We start from the raw sequence: 16668 nt of genomic DNA on the forward strand, positions 1-16668 counted from the left end.
GGCATATGGGAACAACACCACCTGCACGTTCCCCTCCAAGTCACACACCATCCCGACTTGGAAATATATCGCCATTCCTTCATCGTCGCTGGGTCAAAATCCTGGAACTCCCTTCCTAACAGCACTGTGGGAGAACCGTCACCACGTAGATTGCAGCGGTTCAAGAAGGCGGCTCACCACCACCTTCTCAAGGGCAATTAGGGATGGGCAATAAATGCTGGCCTTGCCAGCGACGCCCACATCCCGTGAACGAATAAAAAAAAGTGTGGTTTATTTGGATTTTCAGAAGGCCTTTGATAAAGTCCCACATAAGAGGTTAGTGTGCAAAATTAAAGAATGGGATTGGGGCTAATATACTGTCATGGATTGAAAATTGGTTAACAGACAGGAAAGAGAGTTGGAATAAATGGGTTTTTTTTTGGGGTGGCAGGTAGTGACTAATGGGGTGCCGCAGGGATCAGTGCTTGGGCCCCAGCTATTCACAATATATATCCCTGATTTGGATGAGGGAACCAAATGTAATGTTTCCAAGTTTGCTGACGACACAAAACTAGTTGGGATCGTGAGTTGTGATGAGGATGCAAAAAGACTTCAAGGCGATTTTGACAAGTTGAGTGAGTGGGCAAATACATGGCAGATGCAGTATAATGTGGATAAATGTGAAGTTATCCACTTCGGAAGGAAAAACAGAAAGGCAGAGTATTACTTAAATGGTGATAGATTGGGGAATGTTGATGTACAAAGGGATTTGGGTGTCCTTGTACACCAGTCACTGAAGGAAACATGCAGGTGCAGCAAGCAGTTAGGAAGGCAAATGGTATGTTGGCCTTCATTGCAAGAGGATTTGAGTATAGGAGCAAGGATGTTTTACTGCAGTTATACAGGGCCTTGGTGAGACCACACCTGGAGTATTGTGTGCAGTTTTGGTCTCCTTACCTAAGAAAGGATATACTTGCCATAGAGAGAGTGCAGCGAAGGTTCACCAGACTGATCCCTGGGATGGCAGGACTGTCATATGAGGAGAGATTGGGTCGACTCGGCCTGTATTCACTCGAGTTTAGAAGAATGAGAGGGGATCTCATTGAAACATTCTGACAGGGCAAGACAGACTGGAAGCAGGGAGGATGTTTCCCCTGGCTGGGGGGGTCCAGAACGAGGGGTCACAGTCTCAGGATACGGGATAGAACATTTAGGACTGAGATGAGGAGAAATTTCTTCACTGAGGGTGGTGAATCTGTGGAATTCTCTGCCACTGAAGGCTGTGGAGGCCATGTCACTGAATATATTTAAGGAGCTAGATAGATTTCTAGATACAAAAGGCATCAAGGGGTATGGGAAGAGAGCAGGAATATGGTATTGAGATAGAGGATCAGCCATGATCATATTGAATGGCAGAGTAGGCTCGAAGGGCCGAATGGCCAACTCCTCCTATTTTCTATGTTTCTATGACATGGGCAATCAACTGCACTTTATTTCCTGTCTCCAGACCGGTAGGCATTTTCCTTACCAATTTTTTTCATGACATTGTGTTAGCCTTGGTTCAGTGGTAGCACTTTTGCCTCGGAGTCAGCAGGTAATGGGTTCAAGCCCCACTCCAGAGATTTGAGCACATCATCTGGGCTGACATTTCAGTGCAGTACTGAGGGTGTTCTGCACCGTCAGAGGTGCTATCTTTTGAATCAGACATTAAACCGAGGCCCTGTCTACTCCCTCGGGTGGACACAAAAGATCCCATGGCACTCAACCAACATCACTAAATCAAATTATCTGGATTATTGACCTCAGTGCTGTTTGTGTGACCTTGCTGTGTACAAATTGGCTGCCATATTTCCCTACATACAACAGTAATTACATTTCTGAAGTGCTTTGGGGCATCCTGATGTCATGAAAGACGCTATATAATTGCAAGTTCATTGCTGTTTATGTCTGTTATAGCAACTTATACAGTTAAGAAGGATATGTACAGATAAGATAGTAATAATGGTTGATTTAAAAAAAAACCAGTATAAACTAGGAACGCTTAATGGAAGTATGGCAACGTAACTAGCAAATGTGGTAGACTGCTTCTTGACTCTCAATGTGTTCTGGACCTCATCAAGAGAACCCACATTTGGATCTTGCAAATAATCCATAACATAGAACCTCTGAAGATAAGAAATTATAACATGATTAAATTTGAGATCATCTGATACTTGGTGCCAATGAGGACCAGGACAGAGAGATATAATTTCAGAAAGACAAATTTCAGTGGAATAAGGGACACACTAAAAGAAATTAATTGTGACATATTGTTGAGCAAGCTCAGTTGAGGGAAAATTTGAATTTTTTTATAATAAATTTGTAAACAGGTATGTGCCCAAGAATATTAAGTGTAAGCTGGGTAAGCAGTGCCCAAAATGGCTGAATAAAGCAATTCAAATAGAAATAAGAAAGAAAATAGCATGACACAGAACCCACAAAGAAATTGGAGGGGGAAGTACTTTGGGTGGAGTATATTGGCTACAAAGGGTATTGGGTGCAAAGAGGACACTAGAGATGAACAAATCAAAGGATCATAATCATAGAATTTGCAGCACAGAAGGAGGAAATTTGACCCAGCCTGCCAGCGCCGACTAGCTTTTCAACTGGAACTGTGTACCATAATCTCACTTCCCTGTCCTTTCTCCATCTTTTATATCTTTCCTTTTCAAATACTTAAACCAGATCCCCTTTAAATAATGTTATAGTCTCTGCCTCAATAACCACTTAAGCTAAATCATTCCGTGTTCTAATAACTTGTGTACATAATTTTTTTTTAACTTCCCACTTCATTCTCTAGTGCTAGCAGTTTATGCCAACCAGTAGAAACAGTCTTGCACTGTGCTCTTTGAGTAGTTTCCATTATTAAGGGTTTTAATGGAAACTAGTGTTAGATTCCTCCTTAAACTTCTCTATTCAGTGCACAAAAGCCCCAATTTTTCAAGCTTTTCTCCCTATCATTCCAGTAAATCTTCACTACCATTTCCATGAGTCAGAAGTCCTTATAATGGGTTGCCCAAACTGCGTGCACAATACAACTATGGCCTGCCAAAGTCATGTACAAATTCAGCATAACAATAATAAAACATATTTTCAGTATCATCATAGTAAAAGAGTGGTCAGTTAGATCTCTAATGGGTAAAAGTGGTAGATTGAAGATGAAGGGGAAGTAGAATTATTTAATATTTTCTTGAAATTTTCACTGGGGAGAAAATACTGATCCACTGTCCAATATCCTGGAGGATTTAGAAATCTGTGTTGAGTAGGTACTTTATAGGTTAAAGAGACTGAAGCATAACAAATTCACTGGGCTTCTCCTACGATACGGGAAGAGACTAGGAACAAAAATGTTGTGTTACTGGCTATAGAGAGGAAAGAATCATTGAGTGCTGGAGAGGAACCGCAGGATTGGAAACAAGCAAACAAACATAGTGTCTATATTTAAAAAGGGGACAAATAAGCAGCTGCAGCCCCATTAGTGGGTAAAATAATAAACCATTGCAAGAAGTAGACCTAAGGAGTACTTGTATAACAATTATTAAGAAGCAGCCAGCACAGATTTAAGGTCTTTGAGGATGTTATAAATGAAGTGGTTTGTGGAACTCCCTGTGAGTAGTTGATTGGTACTTTCAGGAAATCTTTGACGGGGTCCCACTTAAGAGAATTATAATGAAACAGATTGGCGTTTCTGCGGCCGTAAGCGTGACTCCAGGATGGTATGTTGCCTCCCTGGTGCTAGGGTCAAGGATCTCACGGAACGGCTGCAGGGCATTCTGGAGGGGGAGGGTGAACAGCCAGTAGTCGTGGTCCATATCTGTATCAACGACATAGGAAAAAAAGGGAGGGGGTCCTGCAAGGTGAATTCAAGGAGTTAGGGGATAAATTAAAAAGCAGGACCTCAAAGATCGTGATTTCAGGATTACTACCAGTGCCACGTGCTAGTGAGTACAGGAACAGGAGAATAGACAGGATGAATGCGTGGCTGCAGGGATGGTGTAGGAGGGAGGGATTTAGATTCCTGGGACATTGGGACCGGTTCTGGGGAAGGTGGGACCTGTCCAAGCAAGACAGGTTACACCCAAGCAGGACCAGGACCAATGTCCTCGCTGGGGTGTTTGCTAGTGCTGATGGGGAAGATTTAAACTAGAGTGGCGGGGGATGGGAACCTTAGCGGGGAGTCAGAAGGGAGTAAAGTTGAGAGCGGCAAGAGAGGGGAAGAGCCAGGGGAAATTTACAATACAAATAGTACAAACAGTTGTTCAAGAACAAGTGAAAGGGAAAAGCGTAGAGCAGCAGAAAGAAAGTGTACTTTAGATACTACAGATAAAGTGAAAACTAGAAGGCGTAAGGCGATTAACCCAGCATCAAAGCTGAAGGTCAGGCTAGGGTGTGTGGCCCAACTAAGAGTTCTATATACAAATGCACAGAGTATAAGGAATAAATTAAAAGAACTACAGGTTCAAATTCAAATTGGAGGGTATGACATGATAGCTATTACTGAGACATGGCTGCAGGATGGTCAGGATTGGGAACTAAATATACCGGGTTGTAAGGTCTACAGGAGAGATAGGGAAAATGGAAGAGGGGGAGGAGTAGCCTTAATGATTAGAGATTAAATCAATTCAATGATAAAGGAGGATATAACGAGAGGTAAGCAGCCAACAGAGACCTTATGGGTTGAATTGAGAAATAGGAAAGAATCTAAGACTACAGTGGGAGTTGTGTATAGGACCCCTGGCAGCAGCTCTGAAGTGCTAGATTGTATAAATGCAGAGATCAGACAAGCGTGTAAGAAAGGCATAGTGGTCTTAATGGGGGACTTTAACCTTCACATAGATTGGGGAAATGTAAGGAATCTTACAACACCAGGTTATAGTCCAACAAATTTATTTCAAAATCACAAGCTTTCGGAGATTATCCCCTTCGTCAGGTGAATGAGTGAAAGGTTCTCAAATTGCATATCTTATATTAGGCTGGGACACCATCACACCAATCAAAAGGTGTTGTTGGTGTTCAGACAGATTAGCCACGGAGAACAGTACATGCCAGTACACTGAATATACATTGTGTCAAATTAAACAATTGTAAACAATTTTACAACACCAAGTTATAGTCCAGCAATTTTATTTTAAATTCACAAGCTTTCGGAGGCTTCCCCCTTCCTCAGGTGAACGATGTGAAATGAAGTCCTCGAAATGAAATCGCATTTATAATTCACAGAACAATGCTTGGTGAGTACAGACAGTTTTTTCAACTGCCCGTTGCCAAGGCAATCAGTGTGCAGACAGACAGGTGTTACCTGCCAGGTCTCACAGAATATACAAATCACCAAAAAAAAACCAACAAACAAAAAAAAACAGAGATAGAGAGGTAGAAACATAGAAAAGACAGCAACTGACCCGTTATATTAAAAACAGATAACATTTGTTCGCTGGTGGGGTAACGTGTAGCGTGACATGAACCCAAGATCCCGGTTGAGGCCGTCCTCATGGGTGCGGAACTTGGCTATCAATTTCTGCTCGACGATTTTGCGTTGTCGTGTGTCTCGAAGGCCACCTTGGAGAACGCTTACCCGAAGGTCGGTGGATGAATGTCCATGACTGCTGAAGTGTTCCCCGACTGGGAGGGAACCCTCCTGTTTGGCGATTGTTGCGCGGTGTCCGTTCATCCGTTGTCGCAGCATCTGCATGGTCTCGCCAATGTACCATGCTCTGGGGCATCCTTTCCTGCAACGTATGAGGTAGACAACGTTGGCCGAGTCACAGGAGTATGAACCATGCACCTGGTGGGTGGTGTCCTCTCGTGTGATGGTGGTATCTGTGTCGATGATCTGGCATGTCTTGCAGAGGTTACCGTGGCAGGGTTGTGTGGTGTCGTGGACGCTGTTCTCTTGAAAGCTAGGTAATTTGCTGCGAACGATGGTCTGTTTGAGGTTGGGTGGCTGTTTAAAGGCGAGTAGTGGAGGTGTGGGGATGGCCATAGCGAGGTGTTTGTCCTCATTGATGACATGTTGAAGGCTGCGGAGAACATGGCGTAGTTTCTCCGCTCCGGGGAAGTACTGGACGACAAAGGGTACTCTGTTGGTTGCATCCCGTGTTAGTCTCCTGAGGAGGTCTATGCGATTTTTTGCTGTGGCCCGTCGGAACTGTCGATCGATGAGTCGAGCGTCATATCCCGTTCTTACTAGGGCGTCTTTCAGCGTCTGTAGGTGTCCATCGCGTTCCTCCTCATCTGAGCAGACCCTGTGTATTCGCAGGGCCTGTCCATAGGGGATGGCCTCTTTGACGTGGTTAGGGTGGAAGCTGGAAAAGTGGAGCATCGTGAGGTTGTCCGTGAGCTTGCGGTAGTGAGGTGCTGAGGTGCCCGTCTTTGATGGAGATTCGTGTGTCCAAGAAAGAAACTGATTCTGAGGAGTAGTCCATGGTGAGCTTGAACTTGTTGATGTTATCGTGTAGTCTCTTTAGTGATTCCTTGCCGTGGGTCCATAGAAAGAAAATATCGTCGATGTATCTGGTGTATAGTGTTGGTTGGAGGTCTTGTGCAGTGAAGAAGTCCTGCTCGAACTTGTGCATGAAAATGTTGGCGTATTGGGGTGCGAATTTGGTCCCCATGGCTGTTCCGTGTGTTTGGGTAAAGAACTGGTTATCGAAGGTGAAGACATTGTGATCCAGGATGAAACGGATGAGTTGTAGGATGGCGTCTGGAGATTGGCTGTTGTTGGTGTTGAGTATTGATGCTGTCGCAGCGATGCCGTCATCGTGGGGGATACTGGTGTAGAGTGCCGAGACGTCCATCGTGGTGAGAAGTGTTCCTGGTTCAACTGGTCCGTGGGTACTGAGTTTTTGTAGGAAGTCTGTAGTGTCGCGACAGAAGCTGGGGGTTCCCTGTACGATGGGTTTCAGGATGCCCTCGATGTATCCAGAGAGGTTCTCACACAGGGTTCCGTTGCCTGATACGATAGGACGTCCGGATGTGTTGGCTTTGTGTATCTTTGGGAGGCAGTAGAAGTCTCCCACGCGGGGAGTACGTGGGATGAGAGTGCGTAGGATGTTTTGAAGGTCTGGATCGAAGGTCTTGATCAGTTTGTTGAGCTGGTGGGTGTGTTCTTTGGTCGGGTCTGCGGGTAACCGTCTGTAGTGTTCCTGGTTGTCCAGTTGTCGGTATGCTTCTTTGCAATAGTCCGTTCTGTTCTGTATGACAATGGCTCCTCCTTTGTCCGCTGGTTTGATGACGATGTTGCGGTTGGTCTTGAGAGCGTTGATGGCGTTGCGTTGTGCTCGGGTGACATTCTGGACTGTCTTCTGAGTGCGGCTGATAAATCTGGCATTGACGCTTTTCCTGATAGCTTGAGCATACATGTCAAGCTGAGGGCAGCGACCCTCCGGAGGAGTCCAGTTTGACTCTTTCCTCTTCGGTTGCTGTACCGCGGATCCCTCTGTCTGCTGTTCCGGATCGTCGATTGTCTCATTGGGTTCGCTGCTGAAATCTTGGGGTTTGTGGTAGAATTCCCGGAGCCTCATTCTCCTGATGAATTCCTCTGTGTCCGCCGCGAGACTAGTGGGGTCCATTTTGGTAGTGGGGCAGAAATTGAGCCCTCGGCTGAGAACTTCGATTTCGTCTGGTTGAAGGGTGTGGTCGGACAAATTGACAATAGACTTCCCTGTGGTTGCAACCGTGGTACCAGGGGAAGCTTGGTCGATGCTGGTGGTGATGCCGAGTTTCTGAAGCTTCCTGCTCTTGGTTTTCATGTAGGCAGCGTAGTTCCGTTGCCTCGTCTGTTTGGCGGTATAACGTAGCTGGTCTGCTGTGTCCTGAGTACAGGTTGAGAGTATGGACTCTATCTTGGTTTCGAGGTTGTGGCGTCTGCTGTAGAGTTGGTGTATGAGATGGTTGCGGAGTGTGCGAGAGGTACGGCGGCAGAGTCTCTCAGCGTAATCCGAGTTGTATGTGGACCTGAGTGGGTTCGTGATCTGGAGTCCTTTCGGCATCTCCACATCAAATTAAACAGGCAGAGAGAAAGAGACCCAAATGGCAGAGAGAGAGAGAGAATATTAAAAACAGATAACTTTTTTTCCCCCTTGCTGGTGGAGTTACGTGTCGCGTGACATGAACCCAAGATCCCGGTTGAGGCCGTCCTCATGGGTGCGGAACTTGGCTATCAATTTCTGCTCGACGATTTTGCGTTGTCGTGTGTCTCGAAGGCCACCTTGGAGAACGCTTACCCGAAGATCAGTGGCTGAATGTCCTTGACTGCTAAAGTGTTCCCCGACTGGGAGGGAACCCTCCTGTCTGGGCGATTGTTGCGCGGTGTCCGTTCATCCGTTGTCGCAGTGTCTGCATGGTCTCGCCAATGTACCATGCTCCAGGGCATCCTTTCCTGCAACGTATGAGGTAGACAACGTTGGCCAAGTCGCAGGAGTATGAACCATGTACCTGGTGGGTGGTGTCCTCTCGTGTGATGGTGGTATCCGTGTCGATGATCTGGCATGTCTTGCAGAGGTTGCCGTGGCAGGGTTGTGTGGTGTCGTGGACGCTGTTCTCCTGAAAGCTGGGTAATTTGCTGCGAACGATGGTCTGTTTGAGGTTGGGTGGCTGTTTGAAGGCGAGTAGTGGAGGCGTGGGGATGGCCTTAGCGAGGTGTTCGTCGTCATCGATGACATGTTGAAGGCTGCGGAGAACATGGCGCAGTTTCTCCGCTCTGGGGAAGTACTGGACGACGAAGGGTACTCTGTTGGTTGCGTCCCGTGTTTGTCTTCTGAGGAGGACTATGCGATTCTTCGCTGTGGCCCGTCGGAACTGTCGATCGACAAGTCGAGCGTCATATCCCGTTCTTACGAGGGCGTCTTTCAGCGTCTGTAGGTGTCCATCGCATTCCTCCTCGTCTGAGCAGATCCTGTGTATTCGTAGGGCCTGTCCATAGGGGATGGCCTCTTTGACGTGGTTGGGGTGGAAGCTGGAAAAGTGGAGCATCGTGAGGTTGTCCGTGGGCTTGCGGTAGAGTGAGGTGCTGAGGTGCCCGTCTTTGATGGAGATTTGTGTGTCCAAGAAAGAAACGATTCTGAGGAGTAGTCCATGGTGAGTTTGATGGTTCCATCCCACCATCAAGCTCACCGTGGACTACTCCTCAGAATCGGTTTCTTTCTTGGACACATGAATTTCAATCAAAGACGGGCACCTCAGCACCTCACTCTACCGCAAGCCCACGGACAACCTCACGATGCTCCACTTTTCCAGCTTCCACCCCAACCACATCAGAGGCCATCCCCTATGGACAGGCCCTACGAATACACAGGATCTGCTCAGACCAGGAGGAACGTGATGGACACCTACAGACGCTGAAAGATGCCCTCGTAAGAACGGGATATGACGATCGACAGTTCCGACGGGCCACAGCAAAGAATCGCATAGACCTCCTCAGAAGACAAACACGGGACGCAACCAACAGAGTACCCTTCGTCGTCCAGTACTTCCCTGGAGCGGAGAAACTACGCCATGTTCTCCGCAGCCTTCAACATATCATCAATGACGACGAACACCTCGCTAAGACCATCCCCACGCCTCCACTACTCGCCCTCAAACAGACCATCGTTTGCAGCAAATTACCCAGCTTTCAGGAGAACAGCGTCCACGACACCACACAACCCTGCCACGGCAACCTCTGCAAGACATGTCAGATCATCGACACGGATACCACCATCTCACGAAAGGACACCACCCACCAGGTACATGGTTCATACTCCTGTGACTCGGCCAACGTTGTCTACCTCATATGTTGCAGGAAAGGATGCCCCGGAGCATGGTACATTGGTGAGACCATGCAGACACTGCGATAACGGATGAACGGACACCGCGCAACAATCGCCAGACAGGAGGGTTCCCTCCCAGTCGGGGAACACTTCAGCAGTCAAGGACATTCAGCCACCGATCCTCGAGTAAGCGTTCTCCAAGGCGGCCTTCGAGACACACGACAACGCAAAATCGTCGAGCAGAAATTGATAGCCAAGTTCCGCACCCATGAGGACGGCCTCAACCGGGATCTTGGGTTCATGTCACGCTCCACGTAACCCCACCAGCAAGGGGGAAAAAAAAGTTATCTGTTTTTAATATTCTCTCTCTCTGCCATTTGGGTCTCTTTCTCTCTGTCTGTGTAATTTGACACAATGTATATTCAGTGTACTTGGACGTACTGTTCTCCGTGGCTAATCTGTCTGAACACCAACGACACCTTTTGATTGGTGTGATGGTGTCCCAGCCTAATATAAGATATGCAATTTGAAAACCTTTCACTCATTCACCTGACGAAGGGGATAATCTCCGAAAGCTTGTGATTTTAAAATAAATTTGTTGGACTATAACCTGGTGTTGTAAGATTCCTTGCATTTGTCCACCCCAGTCCATCACCAGCATCTCCACATCATAGATTGGGGAAAGCAGACTAGCAACTGTCAGAAAGGTAGTGAATTTCTTGTGTGTCCGGGATAGTTTTCTACAGCAGTATGTCCAGGAGGCAACAAGGGGGGCAAGCCATACTCGATTTAGTAATGAGTAATGAACCAGATTTAGTTAACAGCTTAACTGTGCGTGAACATCTATCCAATAGCGATCATAACATGATCGAGTTCAATATAGTGTTGAAAGGAAAGGGAATAAAGTGAGTCAGCTGCTAAAATTCTAGACTTGGGTAAGGCCGACTTCAATGGGATGAGACAGAGACTGTCCACAGTAAACTGGGCAAATCTGTTAATGGGTAAAACGACTGATGATCAGTGGGAAATGTTTAAAGAAACATTTAACGAGATACAAAACTGGTTTATACCCCTGAGGGGCAAGAACTCTACTTGCCAAAAAAACCAGCCATGGACAACTAAAGAGGTAAGGGACAGTATAAGACGTAAGGAAAGGGCATACAAAAAGGCAAAAAATGGCACAGATCCTGGCGAATGGGAAAGATACAAAGATCAACAAAGGGTCACAAAACAGATAGTAAGAGCTCCAAAAAGAGAGTATGAAAAGAAACTTGCAAGGGATATCAAAACCAATACAAAGAACTTTTATAGTTATATTAGGAAAAAGAGGGTGGTCAGGAGCAGTGTTGGCCCCTTAAAAACTGAAAGTGGGGATATTGTCATTGACAATGGGCAAATGGCAGATATGTTGAATAATTACTTTGCGTCAGTATTTACAGTAGAAAAAGAGGATAGCATGCCGGAAATCCCAAGAAAACTAATATTGAATCGGGGACAGGGACTCGATAAAATTAACATAAGTAAAGCAACAGTAATGAAGAAAATAATAGCACTAAAGAGTGATAAATCCCCAGGACCAGATGGTTTCCATCCCAGGGTTTTAAAGGAAGTAGGTGAGCAGATTGCAGATGCCCTAACTATAATCTTTCAAAGTTCTCTTGATTCAGGAACTGTCTCTCTAGATTGGAAAATTGCGCATGTCACTCCGCTTTTTAAGAAAGGAGAGGGAGGGAAACCGGGGAATTATAGACCAGTTAGCCTAACATCTGTTGTGAGGAAATTGCTGGAGTCTATAATTAAGGATTGCATGACTGAACACCGAGAATTTTCAGTTAATCAGGGAGAGCCAGCATGGATTTGAGAGGTAGGTCGTGCCTGACAAACCTGATTGAATTTTTTGAAGAGGTGACTAAAGTAGTGGACAGTGGAATGTCAATGGATGTTATTTATATGGACTTCCAGAAGGCATTTGATAAGGTCCCACATAAGAGACTGTTTGCTAAGTTAGAAGCCCATGGAATTGAGGGAAAAGTACGGACTTGGTTAGGAAATTGGCTGAGCGAAAGACAACAGAGAGTAGGGATAATGGGTAAGTATTCACATGTGACTAGTGGAGTCCCGCAGGGATCTGTCTTGGGACCTCAATTATTCACAATATTTATTAACGACTTAGATGAAGGCATAGAAAGTCTCATATCTAAGTTTGCCGATGTCACAAAGATTGGTGGCATTGTAAGCAGTGTAGATGAAAACATAAAATTACAACGGGATATTGATCGATTCGGTGAATGGGCAAAACTGTGGCAAATGGAATTCAATGTAGACAAATGTGAGGTCATCCACTTTGGATCAAAAAAGGATAGAACAGGGTACTTTCTAAATGGTAAAAAGTTTAAAAACTGTGGATGTCCAAAGGGACTTAGGGGTTCAGGTCCATAGATCATTGAAATGTCATGAACAGGTGCAGAAAATAACCAAAAAGGCTAATGGAATGCTGGCCTTTACATCTAGAGGACTGGAGTACAAGGGGGCAGAAGTTATGCTGCAGCTATACAAAATCCTGGTTAGACCGCACCTGGAGTACTGTGAGCAGTTCTGGGCACCGCACCTTCGGAAGGATATATTGGCCTTGGAGGGAGTGCAGTGTAGGTTTACTAGAATGATACCTGGACTTCAAGGGTTAAGTTACGAGGAGAGATTACACAAATTGGGGTTGTATTCTCTCGAGTTTAGAAGGTTAAGGAGTGATCTGATCGAAGTTTATAAGATATTAAGGGGAACTGATATGGTGGATAGAGAGAAACTATTTCTGCTGGTTGGGGATTCTAGGAGTCGGAGGCACAGTCTAAAAATTAGAGCCAGACCTTTCAGGAGCGAGATTAGAAAACATTTCTACACACAAAGGGTGGTAGAAGTTTGGAACTCTCTTCCACAAACGGCAATTGATACTAGCTCAATTGCTAAATTTAAATGTGAGATAGATAGCTTTTTGGCAACCAAAGGTATTAAGGGAAATGGGCCAAAGGCAGGTATATGGAGTTTGATCACAGATCAGCCATAATCTTATCAAATGGCGGAGCAGACACGAGGGGCTAAATGGCCTACTCCTGTTCCTATGTTCCTATATTCCGATAAACTAAGAAACATGGGAATCCAGGAAATCATATAATGATACAACATAGAAGGAGGCCATTCTGTGCCTGAGCCAGCTCTTTGAAAGAGTTGTCCAATTAGTCCCACACCCCTGCCCTTTCCCCATAGTCCTGCAAATTTTTCCCCTTCAATTTTTTATCCAGTTCGCTTTTGAAAGTTATTGTTGAACCTGCCCTTTCACCACCCTTTCAGGCAGTGCATTCCAGATCGTAAGAACTCGTTGCGCAAAAAAATTTCTGTCATCTCGCCTTTGGTTTTTTTGCCAGTTACCTTAAATCTGTGTCCTCTGGTTACCGACCCTTCTGCCACTAGAAACAGTTTCGCCTTATTTACTTTATCAAAACCCTTCATAATTTTGAACACCTATTAAATCTCCCCTTAAACTTCTCTGCTCTGAGAACAACCCAGCTTCTCTAGTCTCTGCACACTGCTGAAGTAAGGAAAGAGCATTGATATGTGGATAGATCTCAGTGTTGCATTTTGTTAGTGGAATCCACAAATGAGGGAGCAACGGTAAAACCTGGAACATCATGGGCTCGATTTTAAAAGTAAAAAATGGGTGGGTTGGGGGCGGGGGTGCATTGAAAATTGCCATCATTTCAGACCCATCTCCAACCCGCCCATTTCCGGTTTTCACGGGGACGGAATGAGGGGTGGGTGGCCAACCCACTCCCAGGAGGTGGGACAGGCCTCAAAACCTTTCATGAGGCTTCAGGCCTCCATTTTTAGCTAATTCCCCATTTCAACCCGGGGGGGGGCGGGATTCTCGGGCCTTCTGTTTTACGCCTCGTGAAAGGAGGAGAGAAGGCCCGAGACTGCAGGTAAGTGCCTAGAAAGGCACAGCTTGTGGGCCCGGAGGAGCAGGAGTGCTTCCCCCAAGCCCAACAAGCCTACCTGCACCGACAATCCACCCCGATCGCAGACCCCCCCCCCCCCCCCCCCCCCCCGACTCCGACCCCGATCCTCCCCCTCCAACCCCCGACTCAGATCATCCCCCTCCGATCCCAATCCTCTGACCCCCCATCCCCCATGACTCGCGACCCCATGCCCACCCGTGCCCCCTTGCCCATCCGCCAACCCCCCCTATCCATGCAAACAAAGACTTATCTGCAGACTGACCTGAAGATGTCCTCTCCCTACCTGGTCTCCCGTCCAACTGAGACCAGCCTGTCAATCAGGCTAGTCAGTCAGAAGGGAAACCGACAAAAAAAAATAAGATGTCCTTGCATCAAAATCGTAAGGAAGTCCGGGGTTTCCCGGACTTCCTTACGATTGACCCCCCCGCCCCCTTCCCGGTTCCGTTTCAAAATTGAGTCCCATATGTTGTTGGACCCACCAAGTTCAATCGAACCTAGCGACTGTTCCGACTCCCAGTCTTGTGTTGACTGGATGTCAGAGAAAACATAACAGGAGCGTTGGGCCAATTTTCATTGCTCAGGAATGCCAGGAGCAGAAATCATGATGTGTATCGAACTCTCTCCCCAGTCCCTTCAACGTCAACATATGAAGAGTCCACTATTGAATGTCTGAGCTTTAAAAAAAGTGCAACATTATGGGCAGACGCAGATGTGATGTTAGCAGTGCATATAATGGGAGTGAATGAACACGTTAAATTTGCTCTCTTTAATGCACAAAGCAGTAGCAGAGAAGCCAGTCACAAAAATGAATGGCCTAAAATCACCTCTCCAGGTGAGTTTCAGAGCCACTCATTGTCACAGTCTTTTGTTTCTATTCAGGTTGATTTGTACTAAAAACTGTGTATTTCATTTTATGTATTTTCTTAGTACTTTTCGGTCTTCGGCTGCTTTGATTTCTTCAGATATTTGTTTTTCAGTTGTTTGACCGCCTACTTCCACCTCCGTAATGCCGCCCTTCTTCGTCCCTGCCACAGCTTATCTGCTGCTGAAACCCTCATCCTTGCCTTTGTTACCGACTATTCCAATGCTCTCCTGGCTGACCTCCCATCTTCCACCCTCCATAAACTTGAGCTCATCCAAAACTCTGCTGCCCATATACTAACTCGTACCAAAGTCCCGTTCACTCATCATCCCTGTGCTCGCTGACCTACATTGGCTCCCGTTCCAGGAACACTTCGATTTTAAAATTCTCATCCTTGTTTTCAACTCCCTCCGTGGCCTCACCCCTCCCTATCTCTAACCTCCTCCAGCCCTACAACCCTCTGAGATCTGAGCTCCTTCAATTATTGCCTCTTGCACATCCCCGATTTTAATCACTCCACCATTGGCAGCCGAGCCTTCAGCTGCCTAGGCCCTATGCTCTAGAATTCCCTCCCGAAACCCCTCTACCTCTTTCCCCTCCTTTTAAGTCGCTCCTTAAAACCTACCTCTTTGACTAAGCTTTTGGTCACCAGTCCTAATATCTTCTTATGTGGCTCAGTGTCAAATTTTGTTTGATAATGCTCCTGTGAAGCGCCTTGGGATGTTTTACTATGTTAAAGGTGCTATATAATTGCAAGTTGTTGTTTCTGCCTCTCATTTTTCTAATTGACTTCCCTTTTCTCCCCTTCGTTCCTGAAGGTGCCCACTCCTACCAGGCACGGTTCTGTGGCCACCCTCCAGTACCGTACACAAATGGCTATTCGTAATGCATTAACCTAGATATTGAGTGTCTGCAGCCTATTCAGCCATGTAGGGCATTACATGCAAGCCCAATCATGTGCTTCCAATTGTCATACACCTGCTGCTACGTGACTGTGTTTGGGTAATTCAGCATAGACTGGAGATTGAACCTGGAATTTTTCTGGTCTGCATGGCTTTGGTACTGGGTTGCGTTAAGCGATTGAGGAGTTTGTTTGCTATTTTTTAGTTCTTCGTATAAGCTTGAGAATATTACTTTTTGACTGGCAAATTAGATTTGACAGTACTCTCCTATGCTTTATGACCTAGAATATTTCAGGTTAAGTTCATTTTTAATTCTTGAATTAATATTTTTATACCTTTTTAACATGACAGCCAAAGAAGTGTGTTCATAAAAAATAATAGGTCTGGCAAACATTGTTTTAATATTGGTTTTCTTTATTGAGAATGATTTATTGTAAATAAATTCGGCAAATTATACAAATCTGTATAACATTCCTCAATTCATGCCATTCTTTGAGCAAACTAAAACAGACCCCAATGCTTGTTTCCAACTCCCTACCTAACAGCACTGGGAGAACCTTCACCTCACTGACAGCAGCAGTTCAAGAAGGCAGCTCACCACCACCTTCTCGAGGGCAATTAGGGATGGGCAATAAATGCTGGCCTTGCCAGCGACGCCCACATCCCATGAACGAATAAAAAAAATGGCATTGCAGCCATTAAAGGGTTAATGTTAGTATGGTGGATCTGTGATGCAGAACTGAGCAAGCTGTTTACTGTGTTTTTTTCCCTCTACCTCAGGACTATGTACTTGCAGTTGACATGTACCACTCAGTCATCCAATACCAACCAGAACAAGAGCCTCAGCTTCTAAGTGGCATAGGAAGGCTACTTTTGCAGGTATGAGCAGTGGGAGAGGTCACCAGAAGGAGACTATCCTATGTCTTATCTTTTAATCTTGATCATTAAGGCACAAATTTAGTGAATTTTGTAATACGCCAGTCACTCTTCTTTACTGTTGTATATGGGGAGTCAAGAGCTGTTGTTCCCAAACAATGTTATGACAATAAACCCTAAAACAGTTGAGAAAAAAAGCTGGTAGTAAAACAATATGAAGGTTAAAACATAAATTGAATAAAATGAAGTTAAAT

General features: G+C 45.6%; 1 protein-coding gene across 4 annotated transcripts in view; it reads left to right on the forward strand.

Annotated features, from left to right (window-relative positions):
- Positions 1-16668, forward strand: part of trappc12 (trafficking protein particle complex subunit 12) — a 101001-nt gene that overhangs the window by 68018 nt on the left and 16315 nt on the right. For all 4 annotated transcript variants that reach the window (XM_067984206.1, XM_067984204.1, XM_067984205.1 and 1 more), the window contains one exon: positions 16319-16417. In XM_067984206.1, coding sequence (XP_067840307.1) covers positions 16319-16417 — 99 coding nt within the window. The remainder of the gene's footprint in view (positions 1-16318; positions 16418-16668) is intronic.

The sequence above is a fragment of the Heptranchias perlo genome, chromosome 5 (assembly GCF_035084215.1).
Source record: "Heptranchias perlo isolate sHepPer1 chromosome 5, sHepPer1.hap1, whole genome shotgun sequence".
NCBI lineage: Eukaryota > Metazoa > Chordata > Chondrichthyes > Hexanchiformes > Hexanchidae > Heptranchias > Heptranchias perlo.